This window comes from Diplodia corticola (assembly GCF_001883845.1).
Source record: "Diplodia corticola strain CBS 112549 chromosome Unknown scaffold5, whole genome shotgun sequence".
In the NCBI taxonomy this organism is placed as follows: domain Eukaryota; kingdom Fungi; phylum Ascomycota; class Dothideomycetes; order Botryosphaeriales; family Botryosphaeriaceae; genus Diplodia; species Diplodia corticola.
The window spans coordinates 1-17,410 of record NW_017971484.1 but is presented as its reverse complement, the minus strand read 5'-3'; the positions used below and the strand labels follow the sequence as shown (position 1 = coordinate 17,410).

At 56.1% G+C, this 17,410-nt stretch overlaps 5 protein-coding genes across 5 annotated transcripts; 1 reads left to right on the top strand and 4 right to left on the bottom strand.

Annotated features, from left to right (window-relative positions):
- Positions 1-296: 296 nt before the first annotated feature.
- On the bottom strand, positions 297-776 carry BKCO1_50005 (dash complex subunit dad3; the record flags this gene model as incomplete). The annotated part of the gene is made up of 2 exons (XM_020276871.1): positions 297-530; positions 642-776. The coding sequence occupies 2 exons, from the start codon at positions 774-776 to the stop codon at positions 297-299; spliced, it is 369 nt and encodes a 122-aa protein (XP_020133996.1).
- A 2,116-nt stretch (positions 777-2,892) lies between these two features.
- Positions 2,893-5,067, bottom strand: BKCO1_50004 (serine threonine-protein kinase nrc-2; the record flags this gene model as incomplete). Its single annotated transcript, XM_020276860.1, has 5 exons — positions 2,893-3,280; positions 3,334-3,718; positions 3,766-3,891; positions 3,941-4,114; positions 4,179-5,067. 5 exons carry the CDS (start codon positions 5,065-5,067, stop codon positions 2,893-2,895), a joined length of 1,962 nt encoding a protein of 653 aa, XP_020133995.1.
- Positions 5,068-8,787: 3,720 nt separating this feature from the next.
- On the bottom strand, positions 8,788-11,946 carry BKCO1_50003 (fimbriae-associated protein fap1; the record flags this gene model as incomplete). Its single annotated transcript, XM_020276849.1, has 1 exon — positions 8,788-11,946. One exon carries the CDS (start codon positions 11,944-11,946, stop codon positions 8,788-8,790), a length of 3,159 nt encoding a protein of 1,052 aa, XP_020134001.1.
- Positions 11,947-13,456: 1,510 nt separating this feature from the next.
- BKCO1_50002 (double-strand break repair protein mus-23) lies at positions 13,457-16,005 on the bottom strand (the record flags this gene model as incomplete). The annotated part of the gene is made up of 4 exons (XM_020276789.1): positions 13,457-15,331; positions 15,385-15,475; positions 15,546-15,846; positions 15,987-16,005. The coding sequence occupies 4 exons, from the start codon at positions 16,003-16,005 to the stop codon at positions 13,457-13,459; spliced, it is 2,286 nt and encodes a 761-aa protein (XP_020134000.1).
- Positions 16,006-16,378: 373 nt separating this feature from the next.
- On the top strand, positions 16,379-16,813 carry BKCO1_50001 (ribosomal protein s19; the record flags this gene model as incomplete). The annotated part of the gene is made up of 3 exons (XM_020276678.1): positions 16,379-16,421; positions 16,480-16,495; positions 16,543-16,813. The coding sequence occupies 3 exons, from the start codon at positions 16,379-16,381 to the stop codon at positions 16,811-16,813; spliced, it is 330 nt and encodes a 109-aa protein (XP_020133999.1).
- Positions 16,814-17,410: the final 597 nt, after the last annotated feature.

Below are 17,410 nucleotides of genomic sequence, written 5' to 3'. Positions count from 1 at the left end.
CCGCGCGCCGGTTGACTGGGCGAACGTGTGTACTGGCAGTCGACAGGTGGAAGACGGGGACGGGAGTCCTCCCCGACTTCCATGGACTGCTTTCTCTATGGAGGTGGTCTGGGTTTTGGGAGTTACTGGCATGCTGGCTCGGTGTTGGACTCACATTCTACGCACATGTATCAGCCCGGCACACACACATCTCGTTTTCATCATCCATTTATCTCTTCGTTCAACGCCAGCTTTGCAGCGAGGGGTATAAAATATAATCATCGACATCACGTCACTCTAGCCACCACCATCTCCTCTCACATCCCCCCCATTTCGTCATCCTCGTCCTCTCTTCCGCCGACGCCACTGGCCCCCTCTCCTCCACCACCACCTTCTTCCTCCTCACCGATGATCTGCTGTTGCAAAACGATGCTATACACACTAGCCTTGAGTAATGTAAAGACTAGGCTCGTCTTGCGCTCGAGGCCGCGCAGGGCGTCGAGGATGTCGGCAGAGGGGTTGGCCGAGAGAGTGTTGAGGAGGGCGGCGAGCTGTTGGAAACAGCCGTGTCAGCAAGGTAATATATTCACGAGGGAGGGAGCGAGCAAGCGAGAGAGAGAGAAGGGAGGGGGGAAAAGAGGGAAAAGAAAAAGACAACGCACATCGCCCAAATTTCCCGCCAACCTCGCATATTCATCCAACACCTCCTGCTCCAACGGCGTCAATGTCTCCGGACCAGGCGACGTGCTGCCACCGCCTTGCGAAGCCGTGCTCGTTGAGAAATCCGGGGTGGCCATCGTTTACTGTATTTCCCGTTCTGGTACTTTTCTTCTTTTCTCTCGATCTGCCTTGTGCCTTTTCCCCTTCTTGTTTTTTTGTTTGCTACCCCAGTGACGGGACAACTTCTTTCCCCGCTCGCCCTCCTGCACGATTATTATCCCTAACAATACCACTTCGTTTGCCCCGTCAACGCGTGCGCTCCCGTACCAACTCTTAGAGGTGGTGCTGACTCTGAGTCGAATTGCGTTCGCCGCTGGATCGGGCGATAGCGGTGACAGTGTTGTTTGCGCGTAGTTTACGGTGCGTGAGCCGGGGAGGTGGTGGAAACTGAGAGAGTTGACCAAAAGTCGTTTGTGTTCCCGCTGTTCGTTTGTTCACCGTGCGCGGAGGGAGGTGCGTGGACTAGTTGGCAAGTCTAGCTAGCGCGCAGGCGCGATCGTGGTTGCCTTTCGGGTGCGAAGGAATGTCGTTGTCGCCGTCGTTCAACAGCTGGTGCGGGTGGGCAGAGTCGAATGGAACGCGCGCGCGTGTCTCAGCGTAGATATCGGGGGACAGAGAGAGACCGTCCCTCTATAATGCGTGTCCTTTTCCTGCGCTAGCGGAGCTGCGTTGCGCGGAAGCAAATGACGGGCGGTGGTGTGGTGTAGCTGGTGATGTAGTTGGGCGGCGGGCGGTTGCGGTTGCAATTGTTTATCTCCGGTTGATAACGATAAGCGACAGCAAACAGACAGATCGATCATCCCCACCAAGCCTTGTCCTCCTCTTCCCCGCCATTGCTCACTTAGCCTAGTAGGGTAGGTAGGGCCAAACGCAACACGGCAAGGCTGAAAAGGTAACCGCATTCCTACTTACCCCGCATGACAAGCAGACAGGGTAGGCAGACCAGGGCTTGCTAGTAACCGCCAGCCACAGCGCATAAGTGACATGCAGCTTACGGAGTACATCCGTACCACCTGCCCGTATGAGCGATAGTCACAATCGACCTTGCTTGACTCAACGGCGCGGGGTTGCATGAAAAAAAAATCAAGCCCCGCCGAGCCAAGACAAGGTTCATGCGTTAAATGTCGAAATGCATGTTGTGGTAGCACGTGCATAGCAAGATATCGTCATTGTGAAGAAGATGAACCTGGAAACAAGGGCAACAGGATCACAGAGGAACCCGCTTACCAAGTTACCAATCCACTCGTCTACACCTCTTCCCCTCCAGCCTGGAGAAAAACAACCACATGTACAAAGAGGAAACCAAACCGCCCTCACCTCTCACTTCGCTTTACTTCGCTACAATGCTTCGCTTTAAGACTTCACTACATACCTACATGCATGCATGCCACGCTCTTTCTGTAGAAAACCTTGCATACTCACTTGCCTCCACTTTCTTTCTTCTCGTCCCTTTTTTTTCCTGCTTTAGCATCACCCCCATATTGAACAACGATAACAATCAACCAATGCATCAACAATTAAAGAAAATAAACGAAATCGCACATACTCCATTGTCACACTCCGCAATTTCCATGAGAGAAAAAAGTCTTGATCAAACCATCACCTTTCTTTAAAAACACATAAAACAAGAACCTACTCCCACCACACACATGCGTGTCCGACGAATGATATCTCCGTCGAAGGTGGTTGGTGAGGTTACGTACTTCTAAAGATCCTTTTTTCTTTCTTCCTCCTCCTTCTTCCTCCTTTTTCCCTCCACACTTCCCCTTTCCATCCTTCCTTCCTCCCGTGTGAAAAAGGGCTGTGTGCAGACTGTTTGTGTCTGCGTCTGAATGCTCAAAAAAAAAGAAACACGAAAAAGCACAAGCTTGATTCCCCCAAAACTTTGCTGCCGAACTCCCTGAGCCCCCCAATGATGATGATGAAGACAGGATAGAGAGAGAGAAAACGCATGCGAATGCGACAACGCGTAACCGCACACGTAGAACAGAGGCGTAAGAGAGAGTGGGTGGAAATAAAAAAACAGGACGTAAAAACCACATCATCGTCTAATCCGGTCCCAGGACGGGATGAGAAAACGAGAAGAGAGAGAAAGCGTGCAGAGGAAGAGTCCCAATCATCGCATCGATCCATGCCATTCCCATTCCTTCGCCTCCACCATGTTCGGCCTTGAAACCCTTTGACCCACCATCACTACCTCGATTCTTGCGTCGCTGCCGGGCTCATGTCGTGACCGCCACTATATTCATCACCATCATGATGTAATGTGACGCTGTTGAACTCCTCGAACGGATCGACCGCCTTCTCCGATCCAGGCGTTGCTAGTCCGGAATCCAGCGGCACGCCCTTGACCTTGGCCGCGCCAATATCTATACTCTGGCTCTCCTTGACGTTCCGGAAGTTGATCGTTTCGATTCCACGGCCCTGGTTGGGCACCATCGGAGGCTTCATGTGCCTCAGGAGGGCCCACTGTGTTGTCCTGAAGAAGGGGTGCGCCTTGACGTCTGACGCGCCAGCGCGTGAGCCGAGGCGGCGCATCTCATCCTTGATAAGAAGCTTGCGAATGAGGGATTTGCAAAGGCTGCAATGCAGATCAGTATGACAGATCACACAGGGGAAAGCACGTGAACCTACTTGGAGATTTGGGGTGCCCCGCTACCCTCAGGGAACGGCACATCATCGCGCAGAATGTTAGCGAAGGTTGCGTTCCGGTTCTTGCCCTTGAAAGGCGTCGTGCCGTAAAGCATCTCGTAGACCAGGATCCCGAGTGTCCACCAGTCAACTGCGCTAGTGTGACCACATCCCTTGATAACCTCCGGCGCGATATACTCTTCGGTACCAACAAAGGAATTTGTCCGGAAGTTGGCAATGCAGGACTTGGTGTCAATAGCAGGTAGCGAACCCGACGACGAGCCCTTGTTGTTGCCGAGAATCATGGTCGGCCTTCCACCGGGGTCGGACTGCTTCGAAAGATCGAAGTCTGACAACATGATGTGTCCCGACTGGTGCAAAAGGATGTCTACCCACGTCAGAATGAACAATTAGTAGGACAGCATTTTCACTCACTCTCCGGCTTCAGATCACGGTAGATGAAGCCCATGAGATGCAAGTACTCCAGCGCGGCCGTAACCTCCGCGGCGTAGAATCTCGCAGCATCCTCATCGACACACTTGTTGGGTCGGGTTTGAAGTGCTGTAAACCAGTCAGAGAGTTTCACACACCTCGAGTTCAGTCGACGTACCTCTGAAGAACTCGCCGCCCATGCAGTATTCCATGCAGAGGTAGAGATGGTCCTCAGACTGGAAGGAGTGGTAAAGAGTAACAATGAACGGGTGGTTGCTGGTAGCCAGGATCTCCTGCTCAGCCAGGGCACGCTTGATCTTATTCCGCTTAATCATCTCCTTCTTGCTCAAGACTGCATCACGTCAGCAACCGCGCTCAAGTCATGGGACCCAAGGGGGAAAAAAAAAAGTACGAACCCTTCATGGCGTACAATCTGCCCGATTTCTTCTCCCGGACCAGGTAGACCTTTCCAACATCGCCCTTGCCGATCAACTTGATCTTGTCGAAACTGCCGGGGCCGACCTCGACGTTGCGCACCTTGATGGAATTCGAGCTGTATGTTCTCCTGAAGGCCAAGCTGTTACGAATCTGGCCAGGGGACGGCAGGCTGCCGGGACCGCCATCACCAGACGGGATGGCGAGATGAGCGCCGTCGGCAGTCTCGACCATGCTCAGGGTCGAGCTGTTGCCGTGCTGGACCAGCGGCTCCTTGCCCAGCTCGGCGGTCTGGGGTCGGTCGCCGTGGGTGCCGTTGGAGAAAAGACCCTGGGCGTTTGGCGCCGAGGCGACGCGGCGCAGCTTGCGGGCGAGCTCCTCCTTGCCTGCGGTGGTGGCCTTGTCGCTGGGGCCGTCGACGTCTTCGACCGTGGTGGTTGGCATGGGAGGAGTGTCGGGCGGCGAAGGGGGCACGCTGCCTTCGTTGTGGTGGCGGAGCGCGGGCGGACCCTGGTGCTGGAAGTAGGGGTTCGCCTGGGCGGTGGGCGACATGCCCTCGTCGAGCGGGTTGCCTTCGCTGGCGACGGTGGTGCTGCGGTTGCGGTTCAGGTGCGGGATGAAGCGCGACTGGCGGAAGGTGGATTTGCCGTCGCGCTCCTTAGTGGAGCCGCCATCGCCGCTGTGCTTGCCGCCATCGAGGCTGTCCTTGCTGCCGCCGGTGTTGATGCGGAAGAAGTTCTTGATCTTCTGCGAGACCTGGCTGTTGTTGCCATTGACCTGCTTGTTGGTGGAGACGGGCATGCCGGTGAAGGCGCGCTTCGAGTCCTGGGGGGCGGTCGAATGGCCGGACGAGCTGAAGAGCTGCGTCATGGCGTGTTGAGCGGCGCGGGGGCCGGGGCGGGCTGGGAGGGAGAGGGTTGGGCAAAGCGCGTGGTGGAGGGACAGTTGGAGAAGGAGTCAGTCAATGGGCCGGCGGAGCGAGCCAGCTCACTGAGCCATGTCTCGCGGGGGGCGCGGGCTCGGGATCGGCGCAGGTGGTGTGGTTGGGACGGAGGCCGGGGCGCTGCAGAGGCAACGCGCGAGATTGCTTTGGCGGAGCGGTGGTAGTGCGGTAGAGCGAGCAACGGGCGGAGGTGGAATGCAGTCGGCAGGCACTTGATCGGCCAGCGAGGTGGGGATAAGAGGGCGAGCTTGGCGGCTGCCCACCACTGCCCGCCTGGCCGGCCAAGCGCGGTAGACTGAGGCCTCGCCAGCGGAACATCGTACTCCTGCTGCTCAGCCTCGCGCCGAACGGGCCCCGTTTCGCCGCAACCCGGAGGTGCAAAGCGCAGCGCGGCCGCCGTCGTCACCACGCCCTCGCCGCGCTGTCTGACAACCGCACAATCTGCCCTGCGCCCATCGTCATAGCAGCGCCGGCTTTCATCAGCAGCCCACCGCCAGCCGTCGTCGCGTTGCACCGGCCTGCGGACGGGGCGCGCCGAGGGCACCAGAGCATCTGCCGTAATCAGGGCTGGGGCAGGAGGGGCCGGGGCCTGGGGTGGCCTCAGCCCGTCTCGACCTCCCACGCCCAGCACCGCGAGATTCTGATGCGCAGCGCCGCCGCCGGCCATACGCGCAGCGGACGGCCTAGCTCCGCGCGCGCGCAACGGCATGCTCGGACTGGCGGCTCTCCAGCCTCTGGCACGAGGGTGAAGAGGAGCGCGCTGTTGCGCTGTTGCGGCGTTGCGGCGGCGCCTCGCCTCGCCTCGCCTTGCCCGGAAGGGGGAAGGGCAGTCAAGCGCGATTCGGCGCACGCCATCTCGCATGTCGCGCTTCGCACAGCCTATCGCCGCCGCCAATCCCGCCGTGTCTGCGGCGCGCACCGCCAAAAACCCCAGCCTCTGCAGCCTCTGCTCTCCTGAGCGCGAGAGCACGTCGCGCGCAGAATTACCAAGCACTGCCGGCATCAGCGGGCAGTCAGTGACGGCAGGATGTGACAAGGCAGGATGCGGCGACGCGTCACTCCCGCGAGCCGGCCGTCGACCGTCCAGAGAGCGGCGGCCGAACCACCGCACCCGCTCCAGGCTGGCCTGTCCCTGTTCTATTGGATGATTGGCGGCCAACCTAAACAGCAATAAGAAACGCACCACCGCGCCGCAAGGCACGAAGCTTGCGCCGGGAGAGTCCCCGTCGCTCCCGCACTGCCAACAGAGCAGGCAAGGCGTCTGACTGGCTTGCCTTGCCCGCCCTGCCAAGTCAGTGCAGGAAAACCGCATTCGCTGTTGGGGCGAACGGCCCGGGCCTATCAACGTCAGCGGCCGACGTAGCTTTGAAATCAGAAAACCCCAAAGCATAGATAATCCGCGCGCCGCCTCCGGGGAAGGCGCGGACGCAACCGGGGGCCGGGGCAGTGTGGCATTTGCACCAAACCCCCCTGTCAGCTCGTCTCTGTCTCTCACAGACCGGGGGAAACGTGCTCCAAAACCGGGGCCCTGACACTCAACTACACACATTATTGTCCCTGAACTTCTCTCCCGCCTTTTCGCCCAGGGCCAAATCCGATCAGGGCGCCACGCTGCCCGTTCCTGTCGGATGACCGGCCGTATCTCTTCTTCCATCCTGCACTGCTCCGATTCAGTTCGGGAACGGACGGGGGGCAGCGTGCACGTTTGCTTCTGCGAGACCTACGGAATATCCTCTTACCATCACCAGACGCAAATACCGACGCAAAGACCACCGCACCGCCCTGCTCCGCCGCCGGTATTCTCTCACGGCTGCACGCGCGGAATGTCCGGGGCCAACAGGGCCACTGCTGAACAACCGCAAACAGCCCACCACAACCGCAACTCACTTACTGCTAATAGCGCCCATCCCCTCCATCCATCCATCCAGCCCTGCCCCCGCTCGGCCTGTGGCTGTGTGGCTTTCCTTTTCTTCTTTTTTTTTTCCTTCGGTCCATTTTCTTCCTCCTGCCTCCTCCACTTCCCCCTTGCGCGTGCATATCTTGGATGCCGCCCAGGCGCTAGTGGAGGTAGCGAGTAGCTAGTTAACCAGCCATGCTGCTTAAGAGCCACCCATCGCACCTAAAGACAGAGAGTACCTAGACCCGGCGGAAAACTTTATCCCTTGAATCGGCCCCTCGATCGACGGCGTCTTACAGAGGATGTGGTGCTTCAAAACAACATACGGACGAGCATGATTATTGTCCACGTTCAAGACTCCCAACCTACAAATCCATCCTACTATATTATTACTGCTCATAGACATGCACCTCCACACACATGCGCTTGGCAGCCCGTCTCCTATCAACATAGTGTCACCCCTCGTCCGCATGATTTCTACATCTCCCAACCCGTATCCTGTACCACCCGCTCCGTATACACAATATAACAGCCAGCCAACAAACACGATAGGTAGCGCCACCGCCATCCACGAGTAAGTCCCTAGGTAATTACGTAGGATCTTAGAGGCGGTGCTCAGACCCTCTTCCTGCCTCGCCAAAGTAAAGAAAAGAAAGCAAAAAGGTCAAGGTCCTCAGCTAAGCGAGATTATATCTACGGACGTCCGCCTCGTTTGAACACCTATTACGGCAAGGTCTTCTCAACGGCAGATGGATTTTCTCCGCCTTGTATAGTCATCCGTCGTCTTTTTTGTTTAGCGCCCGCTAGAAAGAAAGGAGAGAGAATAACCGTTTCACATGATCACCACCATGCCATACAGCTTAATGTCTCACAAGTGAAGTGCCTCCTGACCCGCTTCTCCCGTTTCATCAAACGTCGCGGAATGCAGCGGAATGACGTAGTCGAAAAGGGCAAGGAAACACTCACCGCCAAAAGGACAAGGATGCGGAACATCGTGAACAACACACGACCTTCTTCTCTGTAAGCGTGGAAACACACAATTTTCATCCCACTGTGAAGAAGACCTCGTTGGTTCAACTGATTCTCCATGCTATCCGTTTATTCTTTTTGCGATCATTGCTCTAAAGTTATTTCATGAAGTCCAATAACCTGATCTCTCTACCCATATGGAAGCAAAAGAGATATCGCACCGCTAACCGAAGAGGTTGAGAACTATAGAAGTAACAAAGAACCATGTTCATGGAATACCGCTGAAGAACCTTCAAAGCAAGAGAAAAAGTCAAAAACAAAGGGTGCGCGTGCGTCCTTTGAGTCCTCTGATATAAGCAAAAGTCGACAACAACGAGGACAGCAGATTATGCTGCGCCCTTCTGCCATTACTCGCCGAGATGCAAAGAAGTGGATCCGATGAAGTTGACTCCGGAGCAGCCGAAGTCCATGCAAACCTTCACCAGCGACCGCGCTACACGCCAACGCCTACGCGACCTGATCGAATCGCTAAGTCCCATTGGAAGCAGGCAAAGGCCAAAACAAAAGAAAAAGGAAGCCATGTGCTGATCAAAAGAGCATGAGTAATCGAGAAAGGTAATGAATCGGGAAAGCAATCCGTCACGGCATGGCCCGAGCCATGCGCGCAGCCGATGAATGTGCGGCTATGAATTCTAAGGATGAGGAATGCTTTCCGAAGTGATAGGCTCTTGCCGACAGGCCATTCGAACCAGATGCAAATCGTTGTGATGTCGGGGTTTTCTCAGGGCTGAAGCGGGTTCTGCGCCCGGTAGCGGTCAATCTCCCGTTGTTCCTCGTTCCTGATGTCCTCGAACCGCCTCTTCCACATCTCTTTCCAGTTCTTCTTTTCGTCGCGAGACATCTTGCCCGGGTCATCTGCCTCGTAATTCCCTGGCTTCTTATTCTTCCCTCCTTTCTTGCTCTTTCCGGCGCCAGCAGCATTTCCGGCGACCTCTTCGAACTTGTTCTTCATGGCCGCCTTCGATAATTTCTTCGGGGACCCGGTCGAGACTGATGGAGAGTCTATGAACGCTGAGGCTTTGGAAGGAGAAACACGTGCGTTCATCGTCTCTGATGTCTGCGTGTTTCCAGCTTCGTCTTCGCCGTCCCCCGCGCCGTCGTACGAGGTGCGGCTGTGACGTGCCTGTTCGCGCTGGTCACCAAGACAGTTCAGGTTGAAACTGCGATTGAGCTTCTGCTGACCCTGGCTTGCCACGGACTGACCGGAAAAGACTCTAGCGAGCTTGGAAGGAGATTGACTGGAGCGATCAGAGGCCCTCATCTCATCTCCCTCGTTTCCTGAGCGGTGCGTCATAGGCGTCTGTTGTGCCGTCACCATGGAGTCGATCTTTTCAGTGATGGTCTTATCCGTCTCAGCGCTGACTGTCCGGAAAGTAGTCGGAACAGTTGCAGGTCCGACGCCCATGCTGGAAGCAATGCTCCTGTTGGTCCCCATAGACTCAAAGCGAGCAGCGACAGGACGAAAGTCTTGAGAGCTAGATGGAGCGGCCTTCAAGGTTGCGCTAGAGCCTTTGTGCATTGGGGTCGCGGACAGCTGCATGTAGCCTGTTGGAAGCGGCATATTGTCGTCGCGGCGATAGGTGATAGACTCGGGGTGTAGAAAGCTGCTCTGACGCTGTTCGCTGAATTGCCTCTGACGTGGCTGGCACTGTTCTTCCGACACGGGGGACGCACTGCTTTCGCTTGGCTGACGAGAGTTTGACTGCTTCGCTGAAAGCAGTCCCTGCGCCCAGCCTTGCATGTAGTCAACGTCCTCGGTTCCCTGAATAGGCTGCCCAGACAGACCAGCCGAGAATCCAAGTAAGAAAGTGACAGACTTGTTCCTGAAGTCGAGTTGTCCCATAGATGAAGGTGGGGCAACCGAGATCCGGGTTGACTCAGCTCTTGACCATGCACGAACGCCCGTAGACGAGACCTTGTCATCGGTATCCGGCCTGGAAGCGTTCTGTGGGACGCGAAGTTGCGTATTGCGGGCGAAGAAACCTTCCGCCTGGCTCGTACCCAGAGCAGAGTCAGCCCTCACGGATGGACCATCAATGGGTGAGACTTGAGGGGCTCGAAGGAGGTGATGGCCCTCCTCGGGGCTCGTGAAGACATTGGTCCAGGGAAGCTGCGTTCTGTCGGGAGTGACCTGTCGAGCTTGCATGTTCTTCCTGACATTGTAGCTGGCCGAGGAATGCTCTTGTGGATTGTTCGGGAAAAAGTCAGCCGTGTTGATGCTGGATGCACTTGGCCGGTGTGCAGAAGACGTGACCGAGTGCTCGGGGCTGATCCTGGTGGTACTGCCATTCTTCTTGTCTTCCGCATTATTAGAGCAAAGCCAAGGGAAGTGAGCTGCGAAAGTCGCATCCCGGTATGGAGAAGCAATCGGTGAAGGCGACGGTGGCACAAAAACAAGCGACGAATCTTCGTGGCTCGCCTCCGACTTCGACTTCTTCTGAGGAGTGTATGCTGGGCTTGTGGGATCCAGTGCAGACCTTTTGCTTGTGACTTTCTGCTCAGATGACTTGTTCGGATCCTTGATCTCCAGTGCATGCGAACGACGAGGAGCGTGAGCTGCTGGCTTCGTCTGCTGTTCCTGCTTGTCACCTTCCTCCTGGGTATCCTTCTTGGCTGCCTTGTCCGCGGCAGGGACAATGCCTTCGCCCTCCGGAGTGGTCGATGTGCCATCAAGGGAAGTGAAGCCTTGGAACGGTACCACGTTGGGAAACATATATGGAGGAGGAAATTGGCTTCCAGGGGCGAAGGGAATAAAGCCGGCGGGCCCGTTGGAGAAAATGTAAGGATTCAAAGCAGGCTGCTGTCCGACTTGAGTGGCGACAAAACCTGAAGGCTGCGGAATTGCGGGTCTCTGCTGCTCGGAAGAACCAGAGCCGGAGGAGTCACCAGACTCCAGACGCTTGATATCCTTCCGGATTCGGTCGGATTCGTTGACCATCTGGACCTTTTGTTCTACCATGCTCTGACGCTCCTCAGCAGTCAGATTGCCCTCGCGGATCACCATCTCTCTCTCCAGGTTCCTCTGATCAGTATGTAGCTTTTCCAGCATCTTGCGTAGCTCAACAGTATCTGCCTTCGCAGTGCTATTGTTGGTGCTGTTGGTAGCCGGCGTAGGTACGTTGAAGGACTTTGTCGGAGCCTGAGCAAATGCAAATTGTGGGCCAGGGAAGAAGAGAGGCATGAAGCCAGAGTTGTACCCATGAGCATAAGCCGGAATGGTAGTGTTCACAGCAGTGTTGGAGCTGTTCGAGCGGCTCATCGGTTCGAAAACGGGCGGAGGAACAGCGTCCGAGGCGCGGCGCAAGTACGGCGGCTGCGAGGTGGTGCGTTGCATTGGAGTGCCACGGGCACCGGCGAAGGTCCATTCGCCCATCTTGCAGCTGTTGCTGTTGACAGGGTACTGAGGGCTTCCCAAGGCTGGCATGTCGTGCGGCACAATGCGACCACCGGCAGTGACGCGGAGTCCAGGAGGGGACCCGTGTTCCTTGATGAGCCTCTGGATCTTGTCGCGCTTGAGTGACGGGGTGGGTGAGGGCTTCTTGGGTCCGTTGAATCCGTTGATGTGAACAGGTCCACCAGCGTTCACATTGCCAGCATTCGGGGCTGACAGAAGAGAGTTTGTCGTCGCTGATGCCGAAGAAGATCTGCCACCATCGAAACGGGCACGAAAGGCTGGAACGGACGCAGAGCCTCGAAGCCCCATGCTCCAGCTTGAGGAAGCAGGACGAAGCACATGTTCTGAGGATACACGAGTTAGCTGTCCGCTGTCACTTGCGCTTCGACTCATGCGCGTGGGCGATTCATCGGGCCTGACGCCGAACTTCTCTTCGTAACGAGCTCGGCGTGCCGCTTGACGCGGTGTCGTGGGTGGGCAGGACATGCTTTAGAAAGAATGCGCGTTGGGGAGCACGAAGTGAGAGGAGGAGCCCAGCTCGTAGCGGGTTGGGGACGGTGTGGAGGAAGGTAGGAATGAAGGATGGACTCGATGTTTGATGGGGATAGGCCTTCGGTAGAAGAGGCAGCACGAGGGAGAAGGAAGTGGCATATGACCAGCTCCTGGACGGCGACAGGCATGTGACGTACCTCTGACAGCCTCCTCATTCGTAAATTTCTCAATCGACACAGCTGACTCCGACACCGAGTCTCGCAGAGCTAACAGCTCTGCGACCTTGGACCTGACTGACATGCCACCCCCGTCGTCCGTGTATCGTTCGATGATCCGGACGGCCGCAGTCGAGACGAACGATGGTTGTGGAACGCCGACGGGAAAGGACAGAGGTGACCAAGCCGGGCAGTCACTGATTGTCGACGCTATGGCGAGTCAGCACACTCCCGGAACGTATACAAGAACGGAGAAGACTCGCCACTGAGATGGAAATCCGCGAAAGTGAGTGCGTATCAATCAACGGTAAAGCAAGTGGATGGCGTGGTGCAAACAAGAGAGCTGCGGTATCCAAGCGTGCAGCAAGCGTGCCGATAGTGGAATGAGAGATTGCCAGCAAGCCGTGTTGGCGAGCGAAGCAAGAGAGTGATGGATGGGGAAAGCTGTGGATGGGTCTGAGTCGTGAAGAAGAGTGCGTGACAGACGAGTGAGATGCGCCTTCTGGCCAGCTCAAGGCTAGGCATAGAAATGGAGGGAAGTCGTGGGCACTGCTGGCTGGACCGGAGAGGAGAAGGAACGAAACATTTCAAAGAGTAGGTAGATTCGCTGGACGGCGCCTCCGCGGACCGCTGCGGCGACGGTTGCGTCAAGCTTTCCCAGCCGGGAAGTCGAGACACGGAAGCAGCCACCCGCCGTATCGCCCCCTACACAGCGACAACGGCATTCGCGCTACAGCCATCGCAGCTCTGCGTGAAATGTCCAGCGTAAAGGAGTTGAGCATCCGGCAGCCCGTCTGTGTCGATACGCTCGATGCCGGCCTCATTGCGATATACAAGCTCGCGGTAGAGATGGTGCAGAAAAGTCGAGCCCCACAACACTTGCTGCATTTGAAATCAGCCCGACAACTCTGCAATTCGAGAACCTCCGGTGGAAGCATGATCTTCCGAAGTCGGCCGGGCTCACTCCCCAGGGTCTGTGGTCACCCCTTCTCGTTTCGGGTGTCCCAAAGGAACGAGCCGCTCGCGGTCCAACGATCTGGAGCTGCGAGATCAGATCTGTTGTTATTGCCATGCTAAGAACTAGTATACTTCCCGAGCCCTGTAATTTAGCCACCCCGGCCCTTCCCCTCATATCGATCGTCAACCATTTTTTACCTCACCAGCAAGAGCAATTCATTCCCACCGTTAACGCCATGTCCCGTTCGCTATGCAGCAACGCCGACGATCGTCCTATCTGGCGACACCTGTTCTGAGACTGCGCTCACACCCTGCTGCTCTCTTCGACCGCTCTATCTCCTCCGCGTGGATCTGGCCGTGGGCGCCGGAGGCTCGAAAGCGTCGTCGTCGTCGGAGATCTCATCGTCAGTCGGCGGCTTCTTCCTGGCGCTCGTGCCCCTTCCAGTTTGGCTCGGCAAGCTGGCCGCGGACTGGGAGAAGTTCAGCTTGCTCTGCCGCGGAGCTGGCTTCGCTGCTGGCGCCTTCTTCTTTGCGGGGCTAGCGGCCCGTTGCGATCGCGCCGGTGTGGTGGTCGTGGATCTGCTGGCTGCCGCTTTCTGTCTGGCGGTTGTCTTCTTGAGCGGCGCTGGCTTTGTGAATAAGGTCTCTGAATCCGATTCTTCTTCGTCGTCCTCACTGTCGTCGTCATCAATCATAATGACGTCGTCGTCATCGTCTTCCTCCTCCTCTTCTTCCTCTTCTTGAACACGCTTTTTGCCGCGACTACTTGTGACAGTAGGCTTCGCGGGTGCCTTCTTCGTTGTTGCACGAGAAGTGGTAGCTGTTGCACGACTGCCACGACCACGTCCCCTGCCGCGCGTGGCAGTGGTCTTGGGCTGAACTGAGCTCGCCCTCGAGTTGCTGTCGTCATCCATTTCATCGCCACGGTCGATGGCTCCGGGTTGATCGGCCCAATCACCATCCAGGTCACTGTCCCAATTGTCCGGCTTAGGCTTCAGCTTCCGCGTCGTCCTCGTTTTCTTTTGGCCCGCGGCAAACATGTCTTCAAGCTTGGCCCGGTACTCGTTCATTGCAGTCGCGATCTCATCTTCGTCCATCTCGTCGGTCTCGAGTAGATGCGACATCTGATCTGCGAGGGCTTCGTTGACGAAAACCTCCATTGCTCTGTTGTCATCCTTGTCGACGAACTGACTAACCGCGTCGCCAAAGGTGTTTGCCGGTAGGATAGTCAAAGTCTGAGCCGAGAGAAACTCCCGCACGAGCTTTCCAACCTTGATATTGTCGGTATTCAGCCGAGAGACTACCGACTCCTCGGGCATGTCTAGTTCCATCTTCTCCTTTCTTCCCGCTTTAGCTTTGTTACGGTAGAATTGTACAACATCGTTGACGTTTGCAACCCTGTCGATGAAACGGTTCGAGAAGCGCTGGGGATTTTCGCAATCGAAATGGCCTCCATCAGGTGCCGTATACTCAACGCGAAGGCGGATTAGTGGTAGTGGAGTTTCTAATGGCTCGTCGTCCTCGTCGGGGTCTTGATCAGCAAGCCATTCCTTATTCGCCTGCTTGATGAGACTCTCGACGATTCCAATCAGGTGTTTAGTGATCGCGGTACGATTACCGTCCTTTTTCGCGACGTCCTTGACAGCCCGCTCCTCCGATAGCACGATCTCCCTCATAACAAAAGGCCGTACCGTCTTTAATTTGATCGGCGTGACCTCAAACCTCTTATCTTCCTTGGTATTAATGCTCAGAATTGCGACATGCTTTCCTACCGCCTCGCCTGGCATCAGCGAAGTCGCAACGGAAGAACCAGGTTGCATGACGTGAAAGCCCGTCACCCCATTCTTGGTTGGCTCAATCTTGCACTCATGCTCATGACCCCACACGACAAGGTCTAGAAAGTCTGGAAGAAAACTTTCAGGCAGATAACCAGTCGCAGTATACGCATTGTGGTTCTGGTGGACGCTCATAAGATTGAACCAGTCATCTTGCTGCGTCCTGGGGCGGAAGAACTTGACGTTGCCATCTCTGAACGTTCGAAACAGACGCTCGTCACGGACGTTGCTCATACCGAAAAGAGCGAGCTTCGTGTGGCCTTTCTGGAGTAGGACAGGTTTGATCCGGATGTTGTCCGACTCTGGCGTACGTCCATAGTAGTTGACCAGACCAGAGACTTGGAGCAAGTCCATGGCCGAGTAGTGGCCTTCCTAGCAATGCGTCAGCGCAAGTCCAAACCCATAATACTTCGGCGTATACGTACTCCCGACGGATCGTCGTGGTTTCCATGGATCGAGAAGACAGGAATTGCAACATTCAAATCTGGATCCTCGTAGTTGACGTGGTTGAACGCTCTGTACCATTGTTATCCCCTGCCGCCCTCTAGTGCGTCATCGCTCGCCCTAAACCCAGGGTCCTACTCACCCTTGAAAGTTCTCGCTCGCGTCGCTTAACATCTCGAGCTGACACGGCTTGTCCCCGAAGCAGCTCATCCGTAAGCTGCGCATGACCTGATACATGCTCTTCCGGCTCGGTTTGTTCTCGTGAAAGAGGTCGCCGCCGTGCAGGACCATGTCGACGTCGTGCTTCTTGGCCAGCATCATGACCTCGTGGAAGGTCTTCCAACTGTCATCGCCGCGGATGGGGTCGCGCTCATTGTACCCAACATGGCTGTCCGTCGCGACCAGGATGCGGATTGTGTCCGGGTCGTCGGGGTTGTTGAGACCTGCACATGGGTTTGTTTGTGAGCTTCCATCTCTAGCTCTTTTTGAAGTCGAGCGTGTACTCAGAGAGATGTAGTTGAGGGAAGGCAGAGGACTCCGAAGGGGCAAAAGGCAGGGTAAGCAGATAGAGGAAAACACGAACCTCGCCTCGAAGCAGGCATCGTGGCGGCGCTCTACACTTTGTCGAAGAGCGGGGTGGAGCTGGCGCAAATGTATGCAAATATGTAGTCGCAAGTATGTGCGGAAAAGGAAAAGTGAACCCCCGAGAGTCTTGTCGCGAGGACAGCGCGGTGTTGAAAGGAATCTCGTGCGTGTCAAGCTTGATCCATGGCAGGCGACGCGCTCACTTTCACGGAAGACGCGTTTGCTGCCTGGTGTGTAGCTCAGTGATCGGCGCCGGGGGTGGGCATGACATCGCGCGGCGGCCGTCGCCGCCGAGCGCGGGCCAGGCTCTCTCTCGAGCCGTCGAACATTTGACCCCAACCCAACCCGCCGCCGCATCCCCACCTCCGCACCCCCTTGCGACCGCCAATCATGCTGCCAACGCGGGCGCTGTTCGCGCGCTCGGTCTGGAAGGGTACGTACATCCGTGTCGTCCATCCCAACTCAATGGCGTAGCTAACACAATTCACAAGGCCCCAACATCGTCCCGTAAGTGTGCCAAAAACACTCTCTCGACCGCCGCGATTCCCGACCAGTGCTTCTCCTTCAGTCCACATGGTCCACCGCGATATGAAAAACACTGCGGCAAAACAAACATCTGACCGGCGAAAAACACGCAGTCTTCCCATCGTATTCGCCAAGCCTGGCGAGCGCGCGCCGCCGCCGATCAAGACGCAGGCGCGCTCCGCCGTCATCCTGCCCAACTTCGTCGGGCTCAAGTTCGCGATCCACAACGGCAAGACCTACACCAATATCCAGATCACCGAGGACATGGTCGGTTACAAGCTGGGCGAATTTGCGGCGTGAGTAGTTCCCTTGTCCGAATGGCTCCGGAGTGCCTTTTGCTGTAGAATGGATGGTTTCCATTACTTCCGAAGTACACACGATGTGGTTGGAGCGTCGTGTAGGAGTATGGGCTCGTCTACTAAGACTAGCTACCCCGCCGGGGAGGATTATGGACGGACAGAAGCTGACATTTAAACGCTTTATGCAGGACGCGGAAGACATTCTCGTACAAGCACTCCAAGAACAAATAAATAAATAAAAAAGGATAGGAAAGCGCTTTTGAGATACCCGCCTGGGGACAGTTTCGCACAATTTCCATTTCCTTCAACATATGGATGGCGTTTTTGATTCACTAAATGCAGAGCACAAGCGCAAGTGCATGTATTATCTTGCTTGTATCATCGGCGAATACCATCAAACCAGTGAATGAGCCCTCTCTTTCCGAGCGGCATAACTTCAGGCGCTTTTCGCTTGCCTGCTATAATAATGATGGCTGCCACGAGCGCCATCAGTATCGATCGACGTCATCCATCCCCTCTCAGATGCGCCATAAAACTCCGTGAACCATGCCATATGCCCCATAACCCGTTGTAAACGATCCGTTCCCGAAACCCCCCC